The sequence below is a fragment of the Cebus imitator genome, unplaced genomic scaffold (assembly GCF_001604975.1).
Source record: "Cebus imitator isolate Cc_AM_T3 unplaced genomic scaffold, Cebus_imitator-1.0 Scaffold36, whole genome shotgun sequence".
Taxonomy (NCBI): domain Eukaryota; kingdom Metazoa; phylum Chordata; class Mammalia; order Primates; family Cebidae; genus Cebus; species Cebus imitator.
The window spans coordinates 4,787,511-4,814,500 of record NW_016107351.1 but is presented as its reverse complement, the minus strand read 5'-3'; the positions used below and the strand labels follow the sequence as shown (position 1 = coordinate 4,814,500).

Genomic DNA, 26,990 nt, shown 5'->3' with positions numbered 1-26,990 from the left:
TTTTTTTGAGACAGAGTCTTGCTCTGTTGCCCAGGCTGGAGTGCAGTGGCGTGACCTCGGCTCATTGCAACCTCTGACTCCCAGGTTCAAGTGATTCTTGTGCCTCAGCCTCCTGAGTAGCTGGGACTACAGGCATGCACCATCATGCCTGGCTAATTTTTGTATTTTTAGTAGAGATGGGGTTTCACCATGTTGGCCAGGCTGGCCTTAATGCCTGACTTCGTGATCTGCCGGTCTTGGCCTCCCTTCCAAAGTGCTGGGATTATAGGCATGAGCCACTGCACCCGGCTGGCAACACCTTTCTCAGGGAGAAAGAGGATTCATTAGGGATCATTTGTTTTGCCGTCAGCAGCCCATTTTTCCTGTATTTCCCTTAGTATTTTTTTTTTTCTTATATGCTGATGTCCGCCTTTTCCCCCATAGGTGAGGAAATGGGGGTTCTGCACAGTCTTGCTGGTGGTGGGTGGTAGGAAGAGGGTCACAGTTTGTGTGGCTTTTTTTTTTTTTTTTTTTTGAGACAGTGTTTTGCTCTTGCTGCCCAGGCTGGAGTGCAATGGAGTGATCTTGGCTCACTCCAACCTCCGCCTCCTGGGTTGAAGCAATTCTCCTGCCTCAGCCTCCCAAGTAGCTGGGGTTACAGGCATGTGTCACCACACCAAGCTAAATTTTGTATTTTTAGTAGAGACGAGGTTTCACATGTTGGTGAGGATGGTATCAAACTCCCGATCTCAGGTGATCCACCCACCTCGGCCTCCCAAAGTGCTGGGATTCCAGGCGTGAGCCACCATGCTCGGCCTGTGTTGCTTGTTTATCCGTCTCAGATGTCCAGCAGAGCAGCCGAAATGGGGCAGAGTCCTAGGGGCAGCTCTCCGAGGCATGGGTAAAACATGCTGGAAACCTTGTGCTTAGCAACGGGCTTACCCCATGGCCTCTTGGTGCTGTGAGGGTACCCGCCTCTAGCAGTGGGACCATAACTCCTTTCTGACGCAGGGGGACCGTTCTTTCCTGGAGAAGGGTAAATGGTGCCTGGAGGGCCCCTGCGCCGTGAGCGCAGCCGGTGGCTTCTCTGGCTTCTCTTTGGGCAGTCCAGAGGCCTGTTTTGCTCCTTCTCTTGTGGTGCTCCTAGTGGCTTTTGACTTGAGGTCATCTTCCAGTGCTCAGGTGGTTGGTTTTTGTTTCTTTTTTTGGGGTGGAGTCTCCTGTGTTGCCCAGGCTGGAGTGCAGTGGCGCAATCTCGGCTCACGGCAACCTTCCATCTCCCGGGTTCAAGTGATTCCCCTGCCTCAATCTTTTGAGTAGTTGGGATATACAGGTGCCTGCCACCACCCCCGGCTAATTTTCGTATTTTTAGCAGAAATGGGGTTTCACCATGTTGGTTAGGCTGGTCTTGAACTCCGGACCTCGTGATCTGCCCACCTTGGCCTCCCAAAGTGCTGGGATTACAGGTGTGAGCCTAAAGCAGTGTTTTTCAACTGGGAGGTGCATTGTAAGACATCCTGAAGCCCAGGTTCCCCTAGACTTTCATCCAGCTCTTTTGGGATTGAACCAACATGGTGTTTTAAAAATCTCCCTAGGAGATTCTGATGCCTAGCCTTAAGACCCACTGTCCCAGCTTGGAATGAGAAGCTTCTGGCCTGTCCAGGGCATCCCATGTGCTGCTTTGAGTCCCACAGACCTGCCTAGGCAGGCGGCATTGCTTGTCGTGGGAAGTGACTGCCCCAGTGTCCTGCAGGGCCCAGCCTGGCATGCGTTGTGGCTGAACCAGCCTGGTGGACAGTGTCTCAGGGCAGGCGGCTCCAGCCCCTGGCGAGTGTAGAAAGTGTTTCTGGATTGGCGTTACTTCTGGGAATAACAGCAGTATCCAGGGATGGGGTATTGAAAGAGACGGCCAGTGGGGCAGCTTTGACCTTTGGGGAGGCCACAGATCCACGCTGTCATGTGCTGGAGAGCTGCAGAGGCATGGCTGGGTGTCGCTGTCCTCGACTGCGCTGTGCTGGAACCATGAGGAGGCCCCTTAATGCAGTCTGGAGGGTGGGAGGCTCCTGGCCTGTGGCTTCTGACTTTGCCACGGGTTATTTCTCCGAAAGCGGCTCTGATAAACGTGAGCCGACTCCCCAGTTACCGTTGAAACAGAAACACCCAACCTGCTTTTCCGGTGTGCCTCGCCTTTTCCCGGACCGTGTGTGCTCCTGCCGCTCCCTCTCTCCTGCCCTGGTGCAGGTGGTGGGGAGGTGGCATCCAGGAGTGCTGGTTGAGTGGGGAACTGGGGATGATCTTACAGCTGGGTCCGCGGGCATGTGCCTGTGTCGGGGATGGGATGTGGGGGACAGTTGCCAGAGGTGGGTTGGGGGTGCATGGTGCATGGAGGGGGCTGCTGCTGAGCAGAGGGGCTTCACCCTAAAGCTATGAACGGGAGGTCAGAGGTCACTTGATGCTGAAGTGAGAGGCAAGGGTCCTTCCCTGCTAAGTGGGATCTGAAGTCAGCACCTCTTCAGGCCCATCTTTTGATGGTCACTTACCTCAGGGCAGCCTGTGTCAGGTGAGAAATGAGTGGGCAGCCATGGGGTGCTCGTGGATTTGGATGGCTGGCCCAGTGGACCATTTCCTGGCTTGCTGGGTATAGGCTGTGTGCATTTCACACCTCTTTGGGTGTGTCTGTGTTTGGGCTCCAGAAAATTCCTGCCGGTGGCTATGCCCTGCTACCTCCACTCCCTTACCCAGGCTCCTGTAGGACAGGCCTGGGCTGATCTCAGCTCTTCCTGCTCCCAGAAGCCTTTAGGCAAAGGAGGGTAAGCCGGGACTCTGTGGATTCCAGATCCTCACCCCTCAGACTGCACACTGCTCTCAGTGCAGCATTCCTCTGGAACCCAGGCAACAAGAGGCTTCGAGGGGCGACTGTGTAGAACTTGCTAATGGCCGCATGAGTGTGGTGATGTGAGGAAGGGCGGCGGAGGGGCAGAGGCACTTTCTCATGTGAAATGACCCTGTGGGTCAGCAGCTGCCAGTGCATTTCAGTGCAGTCTGGTGACAGAAAATTCAGAGGGCTGGGGTTTATTCTTCAGTGTTTTCTGTGTTATCAAGTATTGGCAGGACTGTCTGGCAGTTGCTTAGATGGCTTGTTGGAGAGATTCTTGTGTGATAACCCTTTGCCAATGCAGGATTTACTTTGTTCAGCAGCCTGATACACCTCTCTTGCATACTGTGCTAATTTCTTAACATATTTTATCTGTCAATCAATCATGTATCTCTTTATCACGTTTTACTAAATTGAGCAGTTTCTAAGAACAAGAGGAACCTCAGCTATTTAATGGTATGCACCAGAGACTTGTTTTGCAATATGGTTTATCTATTTAGTTCTCATTTGGATTTTTGTAAATCATACCTGTTTAGAATACTCAGGAGAAGCCACGCAAGTGGGATTTGGCATAGGGGATACTAGACTTGAAATCTAGAAGGCTGGTTCTGAGCCCACATTCACCTGTGGCCACAGCTGAGGGGCCTGGCTTAACCTCCTTCCTGTGCAGTGGAGGATGGCTCTGGACTGTCAGGAGGATATGGGGAACAGGGCTCACATTGGACTTTCTGTAAGGTAACCATACCGGTCGTAGGCCAGGTGAGGCGCCCTGGTGGGGTGCGTGGAGGTTGAAGTCACACTGGGGGCTGAGGGCCGCTGCGCGCTCATGAGCGAATGACTGGCAGAAGGGGGCAGGGGGTCTTGGATCTTTTGGCGCTGTGTCTCTGGCCTTGGTTCGTAGTTTTGTTGCTCTTCTCTCTGATTTGGTCATGAAGGAAGGTGCTGTTGCCAGGCGTCTTCACCTGCATCGCCTTGGCTTCAGAGGTGGGGCTGGGCGGGCATCTGGGTTGGATCTCAGGCAGGTGGCAGCTCCTCTGATTCATGGTTGTCAGTTTCCTGTTGCCTGGCCCTTGCTCCTTGCCCAGTAGGTGTGGTGGGACAAGGTTCTGGGAGCTGGGGTAGAATTTGGACTCTGATGGGAAATGCCTTGTGTGCTGCCGCAGACACATCTGGATGGGTGCTGAGCTTTCCTTTCCAAACCCAGTCCTGGCCGGGGGTGGGGTACAGGCAGGAGCAGCCTGGCCTTGTCGGCCATTGAAAGTGTGGCATCTGCCGGGTATCAGTGAGCTCACTTGGAGGTCTTGAGAGGGCGCCTCAGGGGAGCTGGAGTAAGTGTGAGATATGTCCGGCCAGTTCTCATGTCTCTCCGTCTTTCTACTTTGTGGAAAGGTGAGGGACAGAGCGGGTGGTGCCCACCCCACCATCAGATTCAGGCAGAGCCAGGCTGTGTCCATCTGCTGGGACCTGGGCTCTGCCCTCCGGTGTGCATTTCATGAGGAAGATCTTTACTTCTTCTGGATGCAGTATTCTAGCATTAACAACACAATGTGGGTGGCTGAGGCGGAGCAGGGTGTTGGATTAAGAGATTTCTGGCTCATGCTGACAGGGAAACCTGTTAATGATTGTGAGAATGTCACTATTTTTATTGCTTTCCCAATAGGCCAATTGGCATTCTGCCCAAAGGTGAACGGATGGTGAGAGCCCGGCAGCCCCACCCTATTTGCCTAGGCCACACGTGGGGCGGCTCTCCCTGGGAACCCAGTGGGTGTGGTGGGGGTGTTGTGCCGGTGTGAATTGCTCACTTCAGGCTGAGCACATGCCAGCCTGCGGGCCCTTAGAGTTTCTCAGAGCTGTTCTAGCGTCAGAGCAGGCGAGTTCTTCTCCCGTAAGGATAAGACTGTGATGTCTTCTGTCCACTCCGTGTTTTTATTGGAGTCTGAGAACCCTGTAAGATTTATTGCAGAGTACTGTGGGGGGCGCCTGAGGGAGGAGTACGTAAGTTGAATTTTTCTAGGAGAGATCCTCTTAAAATGTGTATGCACTCCTGCCTTAGAACTGCAAAGGCCAGGTGTGGTGGCTCACACCTATAATCCCAGCACTTTCGGAGGCCAAGGTGGCAGATCACCTGAGACCAGGAGTTTGAGACCAGCCTGGCCAGCATGGTGAAACCCTGTCTCTACTAAAAATACAAAAATTAGCCAGGTGTGGTGGTATATGTCTGTAATCCCAGCTACTCTGGTGGCTGCGGCACGAGAATCACTTGAACTGGGGAAGTGGAGGTTGCAGTGAGCTGAGATCACGCCACTGCACTCCAACCTGGGCGAGACTCCATCTCAAAACAAAACAAAATCAGCTGGGCACAGTGGTGGCTCACGCCTATAATCCCAGCACTTGGCAGGCCAAGACAGGTGGATCACCAGGTCCGGAGTTCGAGACCACCCTGGCCAACCCATTGAAACCCAGTCTCTACTAAATATACGAAAATTAGCTGGGTGCGGTGGTGGGAGCCTGTAATCCCAGCTACTCGGGAAGCTGAGGCAGGAGAATCACTTGAACCCAGGAGGTGGAGGTTGCAGTGAGCAAAGATCACACCATTGCACTCTAGCCTGGGCAACAAGAACAAACAAAAAAATCAAACTGTCTCAAACAAAAAAAAAAACAAAACTTCAGAGCTTTTTAAACTTAATTTAACCTTCTTTTTTTGGGAGAGCCATTATTGGTCTCACTTTGTTTTTTTCAAACATACTTAACAAGCACTGACTGTGTCCCAGGCATCATTCAGGACATGGAGAATGGGTCACTGGGTGCCAGGTAGACTAACTTCCTCCCTCCCGAGGCTTATAGCTTGGTGCAAAACAGATAATAAGCAGTTACATCTCTACAAATATCTGTCAGGAATGAGTCATGAAGACCAGGGCAGGAGAAGGCTCCAGGCTGCTGTGGGTCTGTTCCGGGGGCTCGGGGAGGCCTCTCGGAGAAGGAGATAGCCAAGCGGTAGGTCTGAGTGAAGAGGGAGTGCCTGTACCACTGTCTGGGGCCGGAGCGTCCTGGCAGAGGGGACAGAAATGTGAAGCCCCCTCGACTACACGAGGCTTGCAGAATAGCAGGGGTGCTGGGAGTGATGGGGAGTGAGATTGACGGGTGGGCAGGACCTGTTGGAAGGGGTCTGAAGCCAGGGTTGTGAGTCCTAGGGGAGCGTTGCCGTGGAGGCCAGGAGTGCTGAGGCCTGGATCAGCCTTCCTCAGGGCAGTGTGACTGCAGAAGAGGGGCCCCAGAGCTGTGAGGCAGCAGAAGTGAACTCCAGTCCACGTCCTCCCCTGGTGCTGCGGACACTTGCTTTCTGGTGAGGGTTTGTGGAGTGGCAGCCGCCTCCGCGGTACCCGGGGCTCCTGCGCTTCTCTCTGCCCCACGAGCTGCCAGCAGTCAGTCCAGTCCCGAAAGTGCTGTGTCTGCAGGGCTGCCTCCCCCCTCTCCAGGCTGTCATTGTGCTGCAAGTCTCCCTTCATCTGAGGTTTCCTGGAATGGCAAGGATGTCAGGCCCAAAGGTCAGGCCCTGGGATGAAGAGTCGGGCGTGAAACACATTTCCCGACAGAGTCCCAGCCCTGGTAGTCTTAGCCCTGTGTGTACACAGCTTGACATGCTGCCTGGTGGTGCAGGTCTGACCGGAGCTCCAGACCGCTCAGGCTCAGAGCGAGGGAGACCAAACAACCTAAAAGGACCTTTTTTTTGAATCAGGGCTTCTCTCTCTCTTGCCCAGGGTAGAGTGCAGTAGGGGTAATCTTAGCTCACTGCAGCCTTGATCTCTTAAGGGCTTTTAGATTTCCCCTCCCTAGTTGGAAACTTCCCAGTTGTCCTCAGGGCACAGACCAATGGCTAAAACTCCTGAATCGTGAGCCGAAATCTAGAAAAATCGTGGTTCCCACCTGCCTTGGCCTGTGGGGCACGCTGGGATGTGGGCATCTCGCAGCAGCACCAAGTGGCATCTCTGGACCTGGCAGGTGCTTTGCTCATGCTGTCTCCTTAGGGCTCCCCAGAGGGCATCAGGCTGGCCTGTGGTCGTTGTTTTCTTTTTGATGGAGAAAGACTGCAGTGCAAATAAGCCTGGAGGGGAGGTTGGTGGGTAGGTTGAAAATGTTAGCCACCTCTTTAATTCTCAGCATTCACCTGCTGAAGCGTTTATTCTTTCTCTGTGTGAAGCATAGATAGATGTAGAGATTGTCTGCAAACGCATACGCAGTCTACCTTGGGGCTCAGGAATGAGCAGTAGATGGGGGGCAGTTGTGCATGTGATGAAGTTGGGCACCAGAGGTGGCCTGCCTGCTCCTGGGCGCTGGCCCCATCACCAAGCCAGTGCTCAGGTGGATTTGGCAAGTAAAGCTAAGCCCCACCAGACTCTGTGGTCTAGGGGCTGTGGGGGGGGATGCTGAGTCATGGTGGCATGATGCAGAGCAGCCTGACCCTCGTCACCCATGTGACGTCACATGTCACTGTCCCCTCGGTGGTCTCAGAGCCAGCTGGACAAGTCACACTGAACAGACCCTGTGTTTTAAGGGGCTGACCTCGTCATCGGAAAAGTTGGAGTGAGCGACGGCAGGTGGGAGGAAGCTCCTGCTCCTGTCTCTGGTCTGAGGCTGGCGGACACCTGCCCTGCACCCTGTCTCTCCCTGCCCTGCGCCCTGTCTCTCCCTGCCCTGCGCCCTGTCTCTCCCAGCTCTGCGCTCTGGGGCAGGGGGTGGGAGGGGCTGTGTGTGTGAGGGGCCGCAGGCGCTGTGCTGTTCGGACCCCCCTGGGCAGTGCGAACCATCTGGATGAGAGCTGCCAGGGGAAGGGGCAGCCTGCCCACACCTGTGCTCCTGTGACTTGCCTGCACAGCCAGTGGCCCAGCGGGGCGCTACCGTTTATGGTGCGATTCGCACAGGCCAGCAAGTGGCTTTGATGTGGCCCTTGGAGGGGTGGAGACGAGCCCATTACAGGAACAGGCACAGGGCCCCGTCACCTCTTACCCAAGATATTCTTGGAAATGCTCTTGCTCTGAATGAAGATTAGGAAACCGTCGTCTATTTTAGGAGCCTGGTGTGTGTTACATACTTTGTTGACTCGCCCATGACGATCGTGTGGGTCCCTTGAAAGGGGCGTGTCAGTGGGGGAGAACTCGACACCCCATGGGGAGGGGGAACTTGGGGATGCCAGGATTACTGCAGGGCACCCCGGAGGAGCTGATGGCCACCTGCTTACCCTTACTCACACCTGCTCATACCACTTACCCTTAAATCTGCTCATGCCACTTACACTTGCTCACACCTTCTCATACTTGCTCACACATACCCACTCACACCCATTTATACTTGCTCATACCTGCTCACCTTTGCTCACACCTGCTCATTACCTGCTCACCTTTCCCTCACACCCACTCACCCTCACTCATACCTTCTCACCCCCGCTCACACCTGCTCACACTGACATCTGGCTGGAGTGTCTGGGAGAAGCATTCTCGGTGCCAGTGAAGTCTTGAGCTCAGGCCGAGCCTGTGGGAGGAAGGGTGTCTCAGGCAGCACATATCCTTGGGAGGTTAGGTCTTGGGAACAGCCTTTTTAGAAGTAGTTCTGATGGGGGCTGGGCTGTGGGAGGCGGCCCTGGACCTCGGGAAGGTGTGGAATGGGGCGCAGAATGGTGCCTGTCGTCATCTCAGGCAACACATCGGTATCCTGAGGACACCTGTGACCTTGTCACAGAAATGTCCCTGTAGCGTGTGTCCCCTTGCCACACAGTGACACGCAGTGCCCTGCTTTTTCTCCAGCTATAATACTGACTGGTTCATTTCCCAGCAAAAAAGGGGAACTTGTTCTCTGGGTATGACAGAAACTTACAGGGCCGTAATATTTAGTTTCCTCCTCCACTGCCTTGTCCAGCCTGGAAGTCCCTGGGCCCCGTGGGCAGTGACAGCAGAGGTCTCAGTCCTGGAGCCCCTTTGTCCTCACAGGGTTTTGGTGTATCAGCAGCTTGAAATAGGGAGGCTGGGGCAGGGTAACCTGTGTGCTCCTCAGTCAGGAGGGCACAGACGGCCTACCCAGGACCTGTGGCGAGGCAGCCAGCCTTCAAGGCAGTCCTGTTCTTTGCCACCCCACGTGACAGCCCCACATCTGCTGGCTTGGGTCTTGGGGGCTGCCCTTTGCCATCTGCCATGTTGCGTACTGAGAAGTAGGTGGGAGCCGACTCTGGGTACTCATGGGAAGGGACGGCCAGCGCGGGCTCCGAGCTTAGCAGGCAGTGCTGGCAGGCCTGGGTGTGCAGAGGCAGTTCAGAGGGGGTTCGAGACCCTGAGCTTTTTGGGGAAAGGCTGAGTGGGAGCTGGGCAGGGTGTGTGAGAGCAGGCCTGCAGGTGGCGTCACCACGTTCCCTCTGGGAAAGCCTGCTTCTCATCCTGCTTGGGACCCAAGGCCACAATGTGAGTGGTGGAAGCACAGACCAGCAGTTGAGTGGAGGCTGTCTCACAGCCTGGGCCCCCTGGTTCCCACAATGCTGGGTGGGGGTGAAAGAGCGAGTCCTGCCCAGTGTAGGCTGCCTGCCGCTCCGCAGCATCCCCTCGTGTCCAGGCACCCGGGGTCGGCGCTTCTCTTAGATTGCAGCAGTGTGTGGAGAGGACCTCGGCAGGTGCTGTGCTCATTTCCTGTCTGCACGTTTCCTTTTCCCCCGCAGGCCTCTGGCTGTACCTGGCAGGGAGCAGCCTGCCCTGTCTCACGCTGATTGGCTCTCCTAATTTTGGGTACAGGTCAGTTCACCGGGACCTGGAGGCCCAGATTGCGATCGTGACAGAGAACCAGGCCCTGCAGCAGCAGCTTCACCAGGTTGGTTGGGGCAAGTGGGATTTCCTGGGGTGCTGAGGGTGTGGCTGAGGGACCCAGGCTCGCCCTGAGAGCCGTCCTCTGAGACATCGAGTGAGACTCAGATCAGAGCGAGAAAGACTTGGGGTCCCCGAGAGGGCAGTGATGGTGGCTGAGCCTCGGAAGATCATGCCTGTGACTTCCCAGTTGCTTTGCATCCCACATCCTAGGGACTTTTTCTTTGTCTGCACTAGAGGAGACCATCATTTTCTCCCTTGGACCTTCCCCTTTTAAGAACAAGGGTCAGCTGTTAAAGGTTCAGCAGTAGGGCCGGGCATGGTGGTTCACGCCTGTAATCCCAGCACTTTGGGAGGTCAAGGCAGGTGGGATCACCTGCGGTTAGGAGTTTAAGACCAGTCTGGTCAACATGGTGAAACCTCATCTCTACTAAAAATACAAAAAATTAGCTGGGCATGGTGCCCGTAATCCCAGCTACTGGGGAGGCTGAGGCAGGAGAATCGCTTGAACCTGGGAAGCGGAGGTTGCAGGGAGCTGAGTTCATACCACTGCACTCCAGCCTGGGCAACAAGAGCAAAACTCCCATCTCAGAAAAAAAAAAAAAAAAATGTGGTTTGACCCTCTTTTGATAATAGTAGTCTCTTTTCTCTTCGAGGGAGATAAAAGAAGGTTACTAGGAGTTCATGAGTGCTTCTGGATGGAGCTCCGTGTGATGACCTGCACGGTGTGGACAGACTTAGAAATGGGAGCACGTTGTCCTTTTGACTGAGACCTTGATGGTGCCTTGGGTTCATGCATTTGTGACCTTTACAATAATGCTTTTCCATGAGAGCCCTGAGGCATCGGACTGTGACTTTGTGAAGCTTTTGTGCTCTAGGGTTGGGGAATAACTGTTGCAACGTTGTAGGAGCCTTTGTTGATGGACGAGGAAATGGTCACTGCTGTGTCCCTGGGATCTGCCCTCCTGCAGTCTGGGAATCTTGTCAGTGACCGATTGGGGCCTTGGTGCCAGGAAAAGCTTCACCACCACGACAGGCGCAAGAGGAAGTGACAGCGGTCATACTCTGGGTGGGCCAGTGGGGTAATGGGTTTGTTCAGGTTTCTTCCTGCAGTGGGGCTTACAGCAAATGACTGAGGAAGCCCCCACAAGCTGAGAGATTCCAGTAATAGGGTGACAAGCTGGCCATAGACCCAGGCTGGTGGGAAAGACCTGAGCCTGCAGCTTTCACCAGCAGGCCTTCCTGGACTTCTGCCTCAACTGCAGAGAGCTGGAGCTCTGCCAGGGCAGTAGAGTCCTTGGTGACTTCGGCCTCGGGCCAGGCTGGGTTCTTCGTGGATCTGAGTTGACTGGGGAGCCTGTGCCTGGGGTCCTGGTACTGGCTGTCCCCCCCTGCCCTAGTAAGGGAGCTGAACCCACATCCTGCATCTTGAGAAAAGCTGGGGCCGGTTGTGGTTAGGAACCGCTTTCTCAAATGACATATTTGGGATATTTTCTTTTTCTTCCCAAACCTGAATCCCAGGGGTTTTTGCTTGTGGGAGGGTGGTAGTTCTGCTGCTGTAGCTCTTCCATTCTTTAGGGACAGACTATGAAACAGAAATATGTTTCCAGATAGTTCCACGTATATGCATATATACTGGGACTGCAGCTGCCCTCCAGTGCCCGGTCCCTAGATGCCAAATCCTGCTGGGACTGCCCAGCCTCTAGCCTCCCCGCAGCCCAGAAAGTCCCTAAAGCCCCAGCCACCAGGGGCTCCCTGCTCTCTACAGCTGTCTGGAGCTCTCCTTGGGAATTCAGGGAAGGGCCCTCCTATTCATGTCACATTGGGCACTGGGAATCGGGAGATATTTTTATCACAGTCTGAGGTCCCTCCCTCCACTTAGTGCATACAATAAACACTGAAAGCTTCCTGGTTTTGTTCAGGAACACAGTTTACCACTTGTGACCCAAGAAAGACTCCCTCGAACAGCGTCGTAACCTCGTCAGCTGACTTCCTTCTCCATCCCTGTTGTGGAGTCTATGAGGAAACCTAAGTGTTTCTGGTAATTTAATTGCAGTCTTGGCTGGGTATTCATTTGAAGACATAAAGCTGGAGCCGGGTCTGTGGAGACTTCTGCAAACCAGCCCCCCGAGACCGGAGCTGGCTCTTCCATCAGGCATGTCCAGCCAGGGATTGGGACCTCAGCAGCAGTTAGGAGGCCCCCACGTCTGTGACACGTGGGGCTGCGGGTCTGCTCAGTTGAGAGTGTGGCCTGGACCCACGGTGGGGCCCACTGAGCACGGGACGGGGTCACGGAGAAATGAAGTTAGGGCCCTGGCTTTCCCAGCTCTTGATGGGAAGAGCCGAGGCCACATTCTGTAGGGTTCTGGAGTGTCTGGTATCCTCTTCCTGTTCCCCCTGGGGCAGAGGAGTTGCCAGGGCTATGCTGTCCCTCTCCGCCTCCAGAACAGGGAGTGTCCCACTCAGAGTGGCACAGGCCACCCCCGCTGCTGTCCTGCGGTTGGTCCGTGGTCATCACCCGTGGTTCTCATGACAGTGTGGGTGTAGGTATGGCCCGCACATTACAGAGGAGAGCGCTGGAGACTGACAGTGGTGGAGACAGGGCTAGAGTTGCGGGTGTGGCCGCATGAGCATTGCCAGGTGCCCCACTGAGGAGAGAGCACTTGGAGGGTAGGCTCTTTCGAGAGAAGCTTCTCTTCAGAGATCCCAAACACTATTTCTGACAAAGCATATATAAATTTTTTTTTTTTTTTTGTAGACAGTCTTGCTCTGTCGCCCAGGCTAGAGTGCAGTGGCGTGATCTTGGCTCACTGCAACCTCCGCCTCCCGGATTCAAGTGATTCTCCTGCCTCAGCCTCACAAGTAACTGGGATTACAGGCGCCCACCACCACACCTGGCTAATGTTCATATTTTTAGTAGAGGTGGGGTTTCACTATGTTGGCCAGGCTGGTCTCGAACTCCTGACCTCAAGTGATCCTCCTGCCTTGGCCTCCCAAAGTACTAGGATTATAGGCATGAGCCACCATGCTCCACCGCATATACAAATGTTTTTAAACCTCTTTGTAAATATGAAATTAACAAATGTTCACTGTAAAAATTAAGGAAAGTGGAAAGCAACCAACCCTTTCATTGGGGGAAAACCAGTGAAGCCGTCGTGAGGATTCCCTGCCTGCCTCCCGTGGACAGCGTGTGGAGAGGCAGAGCTTTAAGCAGCAGATGAGGATCCTGTGTGTACGTGTATTTCATGTCCAGCTTCCTCTGTCTGCTGATGCCGGGCACTTTTCCCATGCGATTAGGTAAACGTTCTTCTCATGGTGAACACTGCTTTGCCATGTGAGTTGTTAGTAAGTTTGTGGCGAACGCTGCTTTGTCATGTGAGTTAGTAAGTTGGCTGCTGGACACTTAGGTGGTTTCCAGTTTTTCCCTGTTATAAATATTGTGATAAATATAAAAATCTTAGTGCACAGTGGTTTTCTCGGGGTAGACTCTGGCAAAGGGAGCTTTGTAAGTCTCTTGGTACCTGTTGCTAGACCTCACGCTAGAAGATGACTTGGTCCCCTTCCCTCAGCATGGACGGGAGTGCCCGTGTACTGTGCACTCATCAGCGGGGGGATGGCATCACAGAACAGCTTTGTGCCAATCTGATAGAAGGAAAACTGTGTCTCACTGAAAAAATACCTCATTATTTTCATTTGTCCTACCTCATTTAGTGAAGGTGAACGTTTAAAATATTTTTTCCTGCCAGTTATATTTTTTTCAACTCGAAATTGAAGAAATTTAGAGTCCTATACATGTCTTGGTCTTAAAAGCCTTTTTTTTTTTGGAGACGAGGTCTCACTTTGTCACCCAGGCTGGAATGCAGTGGCACCATCACAGCTCACTGCAGCTTCGACCTCTCAGGCCGAAACCATCTCCGTCCTCAGCCTTCCAAGCAGCTGCGACTACAGGCGTACACCACCATACCCCGCTAATTTAAAATTTTTTTCATAGAGATGACATCTTCCTATGTTGCCCAGGGTGGCCTCAAACTCCTGGACTCAAGTGATCCTCCTGCCTCTGCCTCCATAAGTGTTGGGATAATAGGCTTGAGCCACTGTTTCGAACCCCTAAAAGTCTTTAGGAACACAGCTTCTTAGCCTTTCTAAGGAATGTTTCACAGTGGCAGCCTGTAGGACTGGGCACTGCCTGCCGCTGGCACACTCGGAATCTCTGGGCCAGGTGGACATGTGAAGCCAGCGTTCTCCAGGCTGGCCTGACGGGCTGGGCTGGGGCCGGCCAGCCGTGTCGTGTGGTACTGGAGGGGACTCACTATTCCTGTGTGTTCCTCTTCCTCAGGAGCAAGAGCAGCTCTACCTGAGGTCCGGTGCGGTGTCATCTGCCACCTTTGAGCAGCCGAGTCGGCAGGTGAAGTTGTGGGTGAAGATGGTAACTCCACTGATCAAGAACTTCTTCTGAGGACAGACAGGTGTGGTCTCTAGCGTCTCAGCACGTTCTTCCCAGGTGTTTACAGGTTGGGCAGGTGGTGGTTCTGACTCAACCAGAGCTCCCAGAGGGCTCTTTCATCCCTCTCTGTTAAACACAGAGCAGCATCTTCAGGAGTGGGGCAGCTGTCCTCAAAGTGTTTGAAACCTGATGCTAAATTAGGCAGTTTGTTTAGCTTCCATCAGATACACACTTGACCAAGCCCCAGGTTGCCTGTGCTGGGGTCAGCAGTGGCATCCTGTAGTCCCCTCTGCTCTCCCTTCTCGGGGGGTCCTGAAGAGGCCCTGGGGAAGGGCTCAGGGATGAGGGGGCAGAAAGGCAGATTGAGCCCCTCTGGGCCGAGCACACTGGTGCAGGAGACGTAGATGTGGGGTGGGAGAGCGCTGTTGCTCGTGAGAGCGGCTCTGGCTTGCTGCCCTGGCCAGCTGCAGCCCATGGTGGGGAGGCCTCGGTGGAGCCGGACCCCGGGCTGCTGCCTTGACACCTTGCTGACTGACATCTCTGTGATGTGGTTACAGAGATGCGCCCTTCTAGTCTCTGGAGGTTGAGTAACAGGACCCGCTCTGCCCACCCAGGAGGGGCCTGCTGCTTCACCAGGGCCACCGGTGGGGTCCCACAGTCACCTGAGGAACCCCAGACTGTCTTGACGCCTGGAGGTCTGGGCAGGGGTTGGCTGCCATTAAAGGTGGGGTTCTCTGCCCACTGGCCCTGTGGGTTCTGGATCCCTCAGGGCCTGGACTGCACTCCAGCTGGGATCAGACTTCCGAGGGCCCTGCTCTCTGGGTCTGGATGTTGTGGGTGGCTCTGGTTCTTTGGATGATTGGGCCTTTGGATGGTGGCTTGTGGGGAAGGGGGAGGAGTCAGATGAGCCAGGGCCCATGTGGTCAGCGTACGTGCTAGTGCTGCTACCACGTGTGTGCAGCGTGGGCCTCCTGAGCGCCGGCTACCTAGATTCTCCGCTAAATCTCATTCTTAAAAAATGTGTAGTTCATCTTGCAGCCTTTCCTAGTCATTTTAATTACTTTTAAAGAATGTGTACAAATGGAGAGAGGAAAACAATACTAAAAGATAAGAAACTGTGGCCGTTTCTTGCCCTCCCTACCCCCAAGCAGCTACCCTTGGCTGGTTTATTCCGATGTGCACACGTGTCCATGTTTCTAAATAATGTGCATATCGTGTTGTCTTCCCCTAAAATACAGACTTAACCGAAACAGCACTGGTATCCCTCCTGAAACATAGCACGAATGCCATAGTATCGTCAAGTACCTAGATGGTGTTCACAGTTCCAGTTGCCTTAACATTTTTTTTTTTCAATTATTTGACTTGAAGTCCAATTAAGGATTACACCTTGTGATTGTTTTCCCTAACAGCTGATTTTTTCAAGAATGAACTTTATTATTATTATTTCAGACGGAGTTTCACTCTTGTTGCCCAGGCTGGAGTGCAATGGCATGATCCTGGCTCACCACAACCTCTGTCTCCCAGGTTCAAGTGATTCTCCTGCCTCAGCCTCCCATGTAGCTGGGATTACAGGCATGTGCCACCATGCCTGGCTAATTTTGTATTTTTTTTTTTTTAAGTAGAGAAAGGGTTTCACCATGTTGGCCAGGCTGGTCTCGAACTCCCAACATCAGGGGATCTGCCCACGTCAGCCTCCCACTTTAGTACTGGGATTACAGGCGTAAGCCACCGCGCCCGGCCATGAACTTTATTTGTATTGGATCTACTTAAAACATTTTTGTGTCGCCTAGTAGCCTGGGATTTTGCATACACATCAAGTTTATGTGTAAAGCCAGCTCCTCACATCCCCCAGTGTCTCCAGCAGTCACTTTCGCAACCTCACTGCCTAATCTATCTTCAGGTGCTTGACCCTTGCACCGAGAGAAGTTTCCTGGGCTCCAGGGCGTGGTAGCCTGTCCTTTCGGGGAGTGAGATTGGATTCAGTCCCTGCACTTTGCCTCTGGAAGCGGCTTCTGGCCTTTCCCTCCTGGGCTGCCAGCGGTCACTGTCACCCTTCATGGGGTCTGAAAGGCTGCTCGGGCTCAGTGCCGGGAGCACCTGGTCTTAGACCAGGCAGACTGCAGTTTGAGTGGCTGCGGGTAAGTGGAGCGAAGCCCTGGGGCAGCCGAACAGCAGTGAACGCTGTTTGCCTTCAAACTAGTTATTAGGGTGTCCTGTGGGACAATTAGACAAAGGAGCCAAAGGAATGTGCAGGGGCACTGGGTTTCTGTTTGCAGAGAGGCTTTCGGTAAACAGAGTTCGCATTCCTACAGATTCTGTGGGACCAGAGTAAACATCATTGTGCCACAGCCGGGCTTAAGCAATCTGCAGTGTTGTTCCCGCAGCGCGCCGCTGGTCCCTCTGCCTCTGCTAATGACCTTTGAGGCTGTCCCAGGCAGGTTCTCCTGAGGAGCTCCCCAGACTAAGGCTCCCTCACTCTGCAAAGCAGCTGGAGCAGCAGAGAGAGCACGGGTGGCGACTGCCACCTTCCTCACGGCATTCCAGGTGCGCGGGGTTGTCACGCTTCAGTCCCGGTGTTCCCCGTCCCTGGAGTGCAGCTTCAGCACGAATCATCTCTTGGAAAGTTTAGAGATAATTTTATCTACCCACAATATGTGCATGTGGAATAGATTACTTTTATTTCAGCATCTAAAGGCAAAATGGAAAAAGCTCACATTTTGTGGTTACTACCAGGGACTGAAGTGAGTTGCCCTGCGGCCCCTGGCAGCTTTATCTCCTCTGGTCCCATGAAGGGCGGCAGTGACCCCTCCTGGCCAGCAGAGGTATTGGTCCAGCCAGGCCGGGGAGGCTGAAACTTCCTTGCAGCCCCAAAGGGGCTGGTTTCCTTGGATGCCAGGAAGGGAGGATTTGAGGGATGTTTTTCTTCTCCCTCTGATAGCCCTGTTGGGCCCTAAGATGGTTGTGAGCCATTACCCTCAGAATTTGGACTTTGTAGATGCTTCTAAACTCATGATTTAGGTGAGTAAACTTGGAAAAATGTTTTTGCAAAATTTGAAAGTCAAGCTGAATTTAGAATGGTATTTGTAGTTGGTTGGTTTGCCTTTTTTTCCCCCCTTTTGAGACAGGGTCTTGCTGTCACCCAGGCTGGAGTACAGTGGTATGATCATGGCTCACTACATGCTTGACCTCGTGGGCTCAGTCACCCCTCTGGCCTCAGCCTCTCGAGTAGCTGGGACCACAGGAGCACACCACCATGCCCGGCTAAGTTTTTGTATTTTTGGTAGAGACAGGCTTTTGTCATGTTGCTCAGGCTGGTCTTAAACTCCTGAGCTCAGGTGATCCACCTGCCTCAGCCACCCAAAGTGCTGAGATTACAGGCACGAGTCACAGTACCTGGCTAATTTTTTATTTTTGTAGAGATGGAGTTTCACTTTGTTGCCCATGCTGGTCTCAAGTAATCCTGCGATGCTGGGAGTAGAGGCTTGAGCCACCGCACCCGGCCTGCTTTCCTTTGAAGCCTAAGAAACGTTGAAGATACGACATGGGGGCTCATGCCTGTAACCCCAGCACTTTGGGAGGCCTATGTGAGGGGATCACCTGAGGTCAGGAGTTTGAGACCAGCCTGGCCAACATGGTGAAACCCTATCTCTACTAAAAAGACAAATATTAGCTGGGTGTGTTGGTGGGCACTTGTAATCCCAGCTACTTGGGAGGTTGAGACAGGAGAATCGTTTGAACCCAAGAGGCGGAGGCTGCAGTGAGCTGAGATTGAAGTCCATCTCAAAACCATGTTGAGGCTGATGTCTTGGTCCCCGGGATCCATCTTTTCTGGCGTTCGCAGCTGCCTCCTCTTATCCCTCAGGTTTGTAGTTAGTCCTGTCCCTCGTGCCTGTACACTGCTGCCCTGGCCACCTTGCTGCAGTGTCCTGCTTTGGCACAGCCACAGAGAGCCCTACAGGTCTCCAGCTGGCTGTTCTCAGTATCTGCTGAAATCATTCAGTAAATTTCAGAACAGTGGGGGCTCTCTGCCAGGACCACCCACAGCCGCTGTTTTCCTGAGCCCTCTCTCTGCACAGCTTGAGGGTGGTTGTTCTGTAGATACTTGCACCATGGAGAGAGAAGCTGCAGGACTTGTCCAGAGAACAAGGACCTTGCCTGCCTTATGCCAGGGTCGCAGTTTGCTGTAGAGAGGCCTGGCTGGTTCAAGCCTGCAGTCCACGTGGGTGACTGCCATCTGCAGGTGAGGCAGGAAGAACTGATGGTGCGGCTGAGGGCAGTGGACAAAAGGAAAAAAAGCTGCCACAGAGGACTGGGAGACACCTGTGAGCACCCGGGACATGGCACTTGTCTGGGGGAGGGGGGTCCCTGAGTACCCCGTGGTTTCAGAAAGAGCAGGCACTGGGCAGGGAAGTGCTTCTGCTGTGTGGAAATAGCACCTGTGGGAACAGCTTGTTCTAGGCTCTTTGGGTAGGGGCTTGGGTATGTTTCCATAGCTGTAAAAGGTACTTAGTGTTGTTCTTGAGAACAGGAAATAAATGCCTGATGAGACTGTTGGGGGAACGCCCTGTCCCCTCGTTGGCAGCTGGTTTGCACATGGCATCGGGCTAGAGGGTATGACTGCCTAGCCCCAACCCCACTGACGAGTCAGGATTTGGGGTTTGCTTGCCTCTGGCTGCTGGGAATTGGGGCCTTTCCCAGCTCTGCGGTGGCCATCAGGCACAGAATGGAGTCAGATGGGTATGGTTGAGTGGTTCCACTTGCTTTAATCTGCCCCGCCTTTTCCACCCTCTGTTTAGTTCAGATGCGCTTGGTTACAAAGCACCCTCATTATTGAAGAGAACAAAAAACCACCACCAGTTCCTGTAAAGAATAGTTGTAGGCAGGACGCAGGAGCGAGCTAAACCTGTAGGAGCAGCGCCGCGGCTGCCAGGATCCACTTCGCCGCCTTCTCTTTGGTCTTCAGGTTAAAGGTCCAGACATAGGTGGGGCCGCGGATGCGTGTTTTGTACACGGGACACTCATAGATGTTCTTGGTCTCCATGCGGTCCACAGGAATGGCCTTGATGAAGATGACAGGCATGGCCGGCGTCAGCTCCTTCAGCCGTGCTTCGGCGATGACTCCGGTCTGGGTGTCCCAGCGAGCCCCTGCGGGGACAGCGTGGCTGAGGGTTGGGAGGTGACTGGGTCCTGTCTGGAACACTGCCAGTAAGTGAGGCGGGGGCTAGTCCTTGAGTTCCCTGCTCTTTGCAGAGATGGGCTCCACCCAGAAAGGCATCAGGCCACGTGTCATGGCTGTAAGCAGAGGCCCTCGGAGGTGACGGTGTGCATGTCATAACTACCCCGTGTCTCGCTGTGCACGAACAGCTCAGCTAAAGCCCTTGGGTTCCACCTGTTTTAAGAGAGCCTCATCTGTCAGCTTAATATCAGTGGCAGGAAGTCATGACTCCAGCTAAAAATTAAAGTTCCCTGCCTCTTCATGTGTCCTGTCTGCCCTGTGTGTGCATAGCGTCATTATGTATCTATGCATATAAACACGATTTGCTTTTAACTGGACTGTTATTTCTACTCGCCCTATTTAATGATGCTTCTCTTTCCCGTCTGAAATTTCAAAATAAACATGGAGAGCGGCTGCTGCTGTGCTTATCTTTGGCGGTGTGGGAAATGGGGTGCCTGGGCTGTTGCAGGCCTGGCCCTGATACCCCACAGGTAAGGGGGTGATGTTAGCTGCTGAGGGAGCCAGACTGGGCGAGGTGGGGGCAGACTTCTAATGGGTGCCCCCGGAGCCACAGCAGCTTGGGGATTGGGTGGGATTTGGACCGGAGCACCTGGCATAGGACCAGCCCACATGCCCTGGAGCCTCAGCGCCCTCAGTGCAGCCACAAAACGCACTTCTGGCCTGGGCTCACTGCTGCGTGGCCGGAAAAGGCTGAGTTTTTCAGCATTTCTCATCAGGTCAAAGCTGCTCTCACACAAGCGCTGCTGTTTGTTTTCAGTAAAGCAGAGGCCAGGGGACTGGGGTGGGGTGTTTCCGGTCTCCTGCAGACCCCCCTGTACATTCTCTGAATCCTCTCACCCCTCTCTAGGATCAGCATGGCTCTGGCCTGCAGGCTGATGCCCCTGAGAGCGCTTCTCCCTCCTGTCCCCACGGCTCTTGAACAGCCTGTCTTTGCCAAGAGCTAGTTTTATTTCCTCTTGCCAGGTAGCATTGGCTCTGGTAGCTTCTGCAGACAGACCAGAGCCCCTCCTTACCTTCCATGAAGAGTCCGTACACATAGGAGCCCTCTCGGGGGGGAGCGGTCATGTCCTCCCGATTTTTCTTGGTCACCTCCACAGAGAGACACATCTTGTCCAGGGGCCACTCATTCTTCCTGGCCATGGACTGCATGATGGCCGTGAGGAAAGACTGGGGGTTGAAGAAGCCAGCCAGCCACACAGTGGTGGGCAGGGCAAAGTCTGTCGTCCAAGCCTCGAGTTCCTGCAAGGATACACGAACCGCTGAGAGGAGAGGGCAGGGAATGACAGGGCCTCAGCCATTCTGAGCAGGGGTCATGCCAGAACCTTCCACAGGCCACTCAGCAAGCTGGGAATGGTGGATGGAGGGTGGGCTGTGAAGCTTGGCCACCTGCCCTGATGCTTTTTGTTTTTTTTTTTTTGAGATGGAGCCTCACTGTGTTGCCCAGGCTGCAGTACAGTGGCACAACCTCAGCCTCCTGGGTTCAAGTGATTCTCCTGTCTCAGCCCCCTGAGTAGCAGGGATTACAGGCATGCATCACCACGCCTGGCTTATTTTTTGTATTTTTAGTACAGATGGGGTTTTGCCATGTTGGCCAGGCTCGTCTTGAACTCCTGGCCTCAAGTGATGCGCCTGCCTGGGCCTCCCAAAGTGCTGGGATTACAGGCATGAACCACCATGCCCAGCCACTGTCTGCTCCATTTTAAATGAGGGAATGGGAAGAGAAGGACCAGGAAAGGAATGGCTTCCCATTTGTGGATAACTTAGGAGCCCAAAGAGGCTCTTCCCTTCATTGTCTTGCTCCTTATAGAGGGCAGCTTACCCTTCAAGTGTCGCACGAGGAGCTGCTCTCACTTCGGCCTGGCTTATTTTCCTCCTTTGGGAGGAAAGGCCTCAGGTATATGAGGAGCCTGGGCTAGGCCCTTCCGGCCCTGCTCTGACAGAGGCCAGGCCCCTAGGAGTCACCCTGCCGTCAGGGCCATGCTCCCGCAGGGTGTGCTGAGCCCTAGGCACTCGGCCCCTGAGTCTCAAGTCAGGAAGCCTCTCAGAGAAAGCGGCACTTACCCTGATGCGGAGCAGCAGGTCTGTGTACCAGGCTGCCAGGCCCATCATGGAGGGGTAGGCCCGGGCCACCCACGTCTCAGGCACGGTGTCGTAGAAGAGAGCCGTGGACAGGTCTTCCATGTCGGTTGTGATGGTCAGTTCCCCCTAGGAGAGACAGACGGTGTGGGGAGCCCTGGGCTGGGCCTTGTTTTGCCCACTCGTGGGGGCTTCGAGAGCACCAGCCTCAGTGCGTGTCATGATTTGTCAACAGCGTGGCTTGGTGCTGCGCCTTGGGAGACGCCCTGCCTCAGGGCCTCTCGAGTGCTTCCTGCTAGGGAACAGTCTAGATGAGCTCCTGGGCTTGTTCTGGAAGGGCCAGAGCTCTGGAGAGGGAGCAGTGATGTGCTGACCCCGTGGCCCATTCTCGGCTCAGGCTGCCAGAGGCCTGCGTTGCTGCTGGTTTTGCCATCAAGCCATGTCCCTGGGGCCTGGCCGACCCATTTTACCTTCAGCCCCAGGTTCAGCTCCTTCAGCGAGCGGCGCATTTCGTTGGTCAGGATGTTCATTCTTTCACATTCTTGAAAGGCGACTACCACATAGGGGGTCTTTTCAGCTGCCTTTGCCATGATCTCAGCCATGTTGAAAGTCTCTGGAATCTTCTCCAGGATGTCCTCCAGCACGGCCTTCACCTGGAAGCCAGTTCGCAGACAGCCCCCGTCACTAAGAAGCCTGCCCAGAATGTTCCCAGCCCTGAGTCCTGGAGGGGAGGGAAGAGGCAAGTGGAGCCGCCAGAAGCACAGGGTCATGGGTGCAGTCACACATTTGACAAGGGAAGGGAGCTGTGGCATTCTGCTATCACTACCAAGGCCCTGCAGCTGTGGCCGTGGGCGCCTTAGGCCGCCTAGCCCGGGGCCTACAGACGTTCATTCCCATGCACCAGCCTCCCATCAGGTTTAGCCAGCGGTTGAGGGATTGCAACTTTGTCCTTCGTGTGGGCTTTCTGTAGGGACCTTGCCGGTCACACCCTCAAGGAGAGGCCCACAGAGGCGCACAGAGGTCACCTGCACCATCCTCTCAGTCAGTTTCTAACTTCAGTCATTAGACTGAGAGAAGGTCCTGGACCTAATAGCAATAAGGGTCTCACGTCAAGAATTCAGCCTGTTTACTGGGAAGCCCAGTACTTAGCAGCTAATACGTAATAGAGCTCTTCCACAATCTGTTAAGAAGTGCAGGCCAGGCGCGGTGGCTCACACCTGTAATCCTAGCACTTTGGGAGGCCAAGGCGCGTTTGTTGTCTAGAGGTCAGGAGTTCAAGACCAGCCTGTCCAACGTGGTAAAGCCCCGTCTCTACCAAAAACACAAAATTAGCTGGGTGTGGTGGCAGGCGCCTGTATTCCCATGGGAGGCTGAGACAGGAGAATTGCTTGAACCCAGGAGGCACGGAAGTTGCAGTGAGCCGAGATCATATCATTGCACTCCAGCCTGGGCGACAAAGCTAGACTCCATCTCAAAAAAATAAATTGCAGAGGTGCCCAGGAGGCGGCATAGAGGTACCCAGAGAGGTTAGAATTCGTTCAAAGCACTGGCGTCCCTGAGCCGTTCTAATCCTTCGAGCGGCAACAGGACCTGTGGTCACAGCCACCGAGCGGCTCTGGAGCACCTGCCCTCGGGTCTGTCCAGCTGGTGGGGAATGGCCGGCGCCCTCCCCGGCACTCAGCCGGGGAAGCTGGAAGACTGCAGGGCGCAGGGCTGGGGCCGCACACCACCCCACCACCCCAGCGACCCCTCGGGCTGTGCTCATGCCCCCCCACCCGAAGTCTGCAGCTGCCGCGCCTGGGGACCTGCTGAGCAGCCTACGGCCCCACCCCAGGGTTTCCCCAGCCTGGGGCAGTCTGCCTTACCAGTAAGCTCCCCGACAGCCCGTCCCTCCGCCCCCTCCCCAGTTCAAGATCCTCCCCTTCCTCTGGCTTGGAAACAGGTTTTCCAGCTCTTGCCTTCTCCTCGCGGGACACCCCTGTGCCAGCCCCCGAGTCGGTCTCTTTGGGCTGCATTTCCAGGACGGTACGGAACAGCTTCTCCGAGGTGACCGTCAGAAAGCCAATCTCTGCGTTGGGGTGCAGGCCATACAGATAGGGACTCTCAGGGGGCAGGTTCTCATCAATGTATTCGTGGTAACCCTGAAAAGAGGGCGGTTTGTAAGCGGAGGCAAAGCTGTGCAGGCTGAAACCCATGTCCTGTTCATTAAGTGTTCCTTGCCAGAATGTTCCACCCGTCTTGCCCTCTGTACAGATCCCACTTGTTTCCCACCCGTTTGTGGGCTGCCCTCTACGCTCCCAGCGACACAAAGGAAAATCCATTCCCCTCTTCCCTGAGGCTGCATTTTTCTTTTTTTTAATAAAAAGAAAATGCATGGCTTGTATTAGCCTTGCGCTTCTTCCAGTGAGGCACGTTTCTCATGCTCTCTTATTTTGATTGCGTAGGTTCTTGCTCAGTTATGGATACTGCAGGTGTGCAAGGCTCTCACTGGAAGGCACGCGCCTTCGTGGCGTTGAGCTCCTGTTTAACTTGTCATCCTTACCTTATAGTCCAGGTTAGGGGGGATTTGAAAGCCGGGGGCCAGCAGGACGTCCCCCTCCAGCATCTCCATCCGGATGTACTCGGCCAGGTAGGTCCTGCATAGCCGGCGGTCCCAGTCGTCTGTGATGTGGCCGCCATACATGATCTCACCAAAAAGGTAGCGGAGATCGTCCCAGGGCACCTGAGGAAGGGTGACTGCAGTTAGGGGAAGGTGCCCCCCCACCCGTGCCCCTCTGTCATGAGAGTCAGGCTCAGGCAGGGCGTGGGAACCCGGCCTTCAGTGCTGTGGCCTCCTCGCTGTCCAGGTTGGCCACCTGCCTGTTCACCTTCAGGGCCACCAGGTCACCTTTCTGACCCCTCCGGTGCCACCAGACGCTGGTGTCTGCTCAGCGGCCAGCCCCTTTGGCTCCTCTCACAAGGGGCCATGTAGTGCCTCCCTCTACCTCGGACAGCGCTTCTGCAGCTGGCGCGCTGTGCACCCTTCCATGGCAGAGGTGGCAGAGGTGGCAGACACTTCTGCGCCTCACTGCACCTCTGAGGCCACAGGCTGGAATCGCAACTCGCCCCTCTGCCTCTCCCACTGTGTTACCATCCGAGACTCTGCCCCTCACAGTCCACTTTCAACACAAGACGTTTGATTCTTGTGTTGACTCAAGGGTTGACTCCAGTGCCATTGAGCTTCTGGCCACAAAGTCCAGTCAGTCACATCTTCAGATGCATCTGGCCAGCCTCCTTCTCACCTGGTGGAAGTAGAACCCTTCCTGGTTCTCATCCTTCCAGCAGCTCTTGTGCTTCCAAGGTCTTTGCAGTCACATAGAGGGTCTGAGCAAGTCACTTATCTGACCTAGGCCTCCTGCTCCTTAGGGAGCGAAGACCAAACTTGGCAGCGTGGCCCAGAGCACACGCCAGGCGACCGCACTCCTTCCCCACCCTACCATCGTTTCCACTGCCTTCATGCTTCCTCGCGGCCTCGCCTCACAGGACACTGCTCCTCAGGACATTGCCGCCACGGAGGTACACAGTACTCACACAGCTTCTCAGCAGCTTAGAAGCTCTCCCAGTATGTGTAAGTGGGCACCGGCTAAGGAAATGTCTTAAGAAATCCTAACCTGGCCAGGCGCAGTGGCTTATGCCTGAAGTCCCAGCACCTCGGGAGGCCGAGGTGGGTGGATCACTGAACCCAGGAGTTTGAGACCAACCTAGGCAACATGGCAAAACCCTGTCTTTATAATAAAAAAAATAAAAAAACTAACCACGTGTGGTGGCCCCTGCAGTCCCAGCTACTTGGGAGGCTGGGGTGGGAGGATCACTGGAGCCTGGGAGGTTAAGGTTGCAGTGAGCTGTGATTGTGCCACTGCACTCCAGTCTGAGTAACAGTGAGGCCCTGTCTCAAAAAAAAAATTCTAGCCAGACTGTTTTTCCCAAACTAGCCTCTGCGTGGTCAGGCCGTTCCTCTGCCCCGAGTCCCTGTCAGCATCGTCTTGCATGTGTTGGGGGATGTTTTCACAACTGAGCCTTGTTCTGGGCGAAACGTCCCGCTGGCACCCTGCCCATCAGCCTGCAGACCAGGCTGCCTTCCCCTAGTGGCATCTACACCGTGGTGGCTATTGCTGGGGAGCACAGGGAGCCGATTCGATTCCTGACCCAGTTTTGCCCCTGCTGCTCCAGGGTTGGCGTGCCTCCCCGGGGGAACTCAGCCAACCTTGTTGCAGGCCCAGCCTTCGCCAGCAGCAATCCTGGGAGGTTGTCATCCTCCGGTCTCAGTGAGGAGGCTCATCACAGCCTCCCCGGCAGGCTGGGTGCTCCACATCAGAGCTCACCTCCTGGGGGCCTTGTCAGGACATCCACTGGGAGCACATGTGCCACCTGTGCCAGGGCTTAGTGGCTCTCCCGCCCCTTCCCACCCAGATCTTGAGCTTTATTACAAGGTCATGAAAAAAGGAGGGGTTCCTGGCACTTCCTGCCTTCCCTCACCGAACCCCCGGGCTCTGAGGCAGAGGCGTCATCCCTGTTCGCCCATGAGGAAGCAGGCTTAGTGGTCCAGTGACTTACTTGCTAGAGGTTTCAGTGAGGGAGTAGCAGACAGGCTTCAAACCCCGCCCCCCCACCTTCTGCCCCGCGCCAGCACCATTTCTCACCAAGTCACAGAGGAGCAGGCTTTTCCCACCACCCAGGCCCTGGGAGTGCGCCAACCCGGAGACCCCACGCAGGCAGCCCCCTCCCCACCAGTGCAGCGAGTGTGGCTTTCTTCCCATCACCCTCCTGGCCTGTAAAAGAGTGCCCTTGGCGTCTCAGAGGCAGGGTCCATGTTGCGATTGATTTGGGGGCCTAGAGTGCAGAGGACCAGGGCTTGTGGGGCGTGCACTGCCCTCTGCCTTGTGGGTGACGGGCTCCTGTGCCTGTGCCAGGTTTGGCCTGAGTCAAAGCTTTGTAAGAACCGTGTGTGGTGGGCACTACCGCTCTCCAGTTTATGGATGGGGTGGCCGGGCCTTGAGGGTATGTACTGCTTACAACGGGCCCCCATCCAGCCAACAGCAGGCCTGGGGTTCATACCCTGCCGCCTGGTCCCAAACCCCTGCCCTCCCTGCGGGGCACCCTGCTCTGCACCCCGAGCTGTGCTCTGACTGCTGTGCTCTCCCCACTAAGACCATTTCCGGAGGACATGCGGCTTTCTGCTCCGTCCTCTGTGGCAGTCTGCACGTGACTTTATGGATTCTCATTTTCCATGAAAATGGACACAGTGCTCCCTTCTATCGAGGGAGGCTTTTTGCCCCTCCTACCTCAACCTGGGTCCTCTCCAGACACTGACAGAGCCGTGGCGAGGCCCGCAGCCCAGGAAGCCCTGCTTCTCCTTCCGGAGTCCCAGCTCACACCGCAGGGGTCAGGACTGAGGGGGACTCCCCATCCAGCTGTAATATGTGGGGCGTGCTAACAAGCAGAAAAGCTGGCACCTGCGGCAGGTGGGGGAAAGGCCTGGACCATTATTATTCTGTCAGGTTG

The 26,990-nt window shown here is 54.8% G+C and overlaps 2 protein-coding genes across 9 annotated transcripts in view; one reads left to right on the top strand and one right to left on the bottom strand.

Annotated features, from left to right (window-relative positions):
- The window catches only part of PGS1 (phosphatidylglycerophosphate synthase 1), a 45,066-nt gene extending 25,300 nt beyond the window's left edge, over nt 1-19,766 (top strand). Inside the window, exons 8-11 of one of the 8 annotated variants that reach the window (XR_001823991.2) lie at nt 9,552-9,700; nt 14,030-14,159; nt 17,077-17,155; nt 19,190-19,766. Coding sequence is in view for 2 of the 8 variants with exons in the window: in XM_017524997.2 (XP_017380486.1) it covers nt 9,552-9,700; nt 14,030-14,149 (269 nt within the window). In the remaining 6 variants the exon portion in view is untranslated. Of the gene's footprint in view, nt 1-9,551; nt 9,701-14,029; nt 14,160-14,694; nt 14,862-17,076; nt 17,156-19,189 lie in introns of those variants that run through there. The other 7 variants (XR_001823993.2, XR_001823992.2, XR_001823997.2 and 4 more) reach the window with 7 other exon arrangements.
- DNAH17 (dynein axonemal heavy chain 17) overlaps nt 18,881-26,990 on the bottom strand; it is a 155,111-nt gene continuing 147,001 nt past the window's right edge. Inside the window, exons 75-80 of the mRNA XM_017524996.2 lie at nt 23,992-24,171; nt 23,408-23,590; nt 21,920-22,102; nt 21,435-21,578; nt 20,387-20,612; nt 18,881-19,282 (exon numbers count right to left, since the gene is read on the bottom strand). Coding sequence (XP_017380485.1) covers nt 19,035-19,282; nt 20,387-20,612; nt 21,435-21,578; nt 21,920-22,102; nt 23,408-23,590; nt 23,992-24,171 — 1,164 coding nt within the window. The 3' untranslated portion in view covers nt 18,881-19,034. The remainder of the gene's footprint in view (nt 19,283-20,386; nt 20,613-21,434; nt 21,579-21,919; nt 22,103-23,407; nt 23,591-23,991; nt 24,172-26,990) is intronic.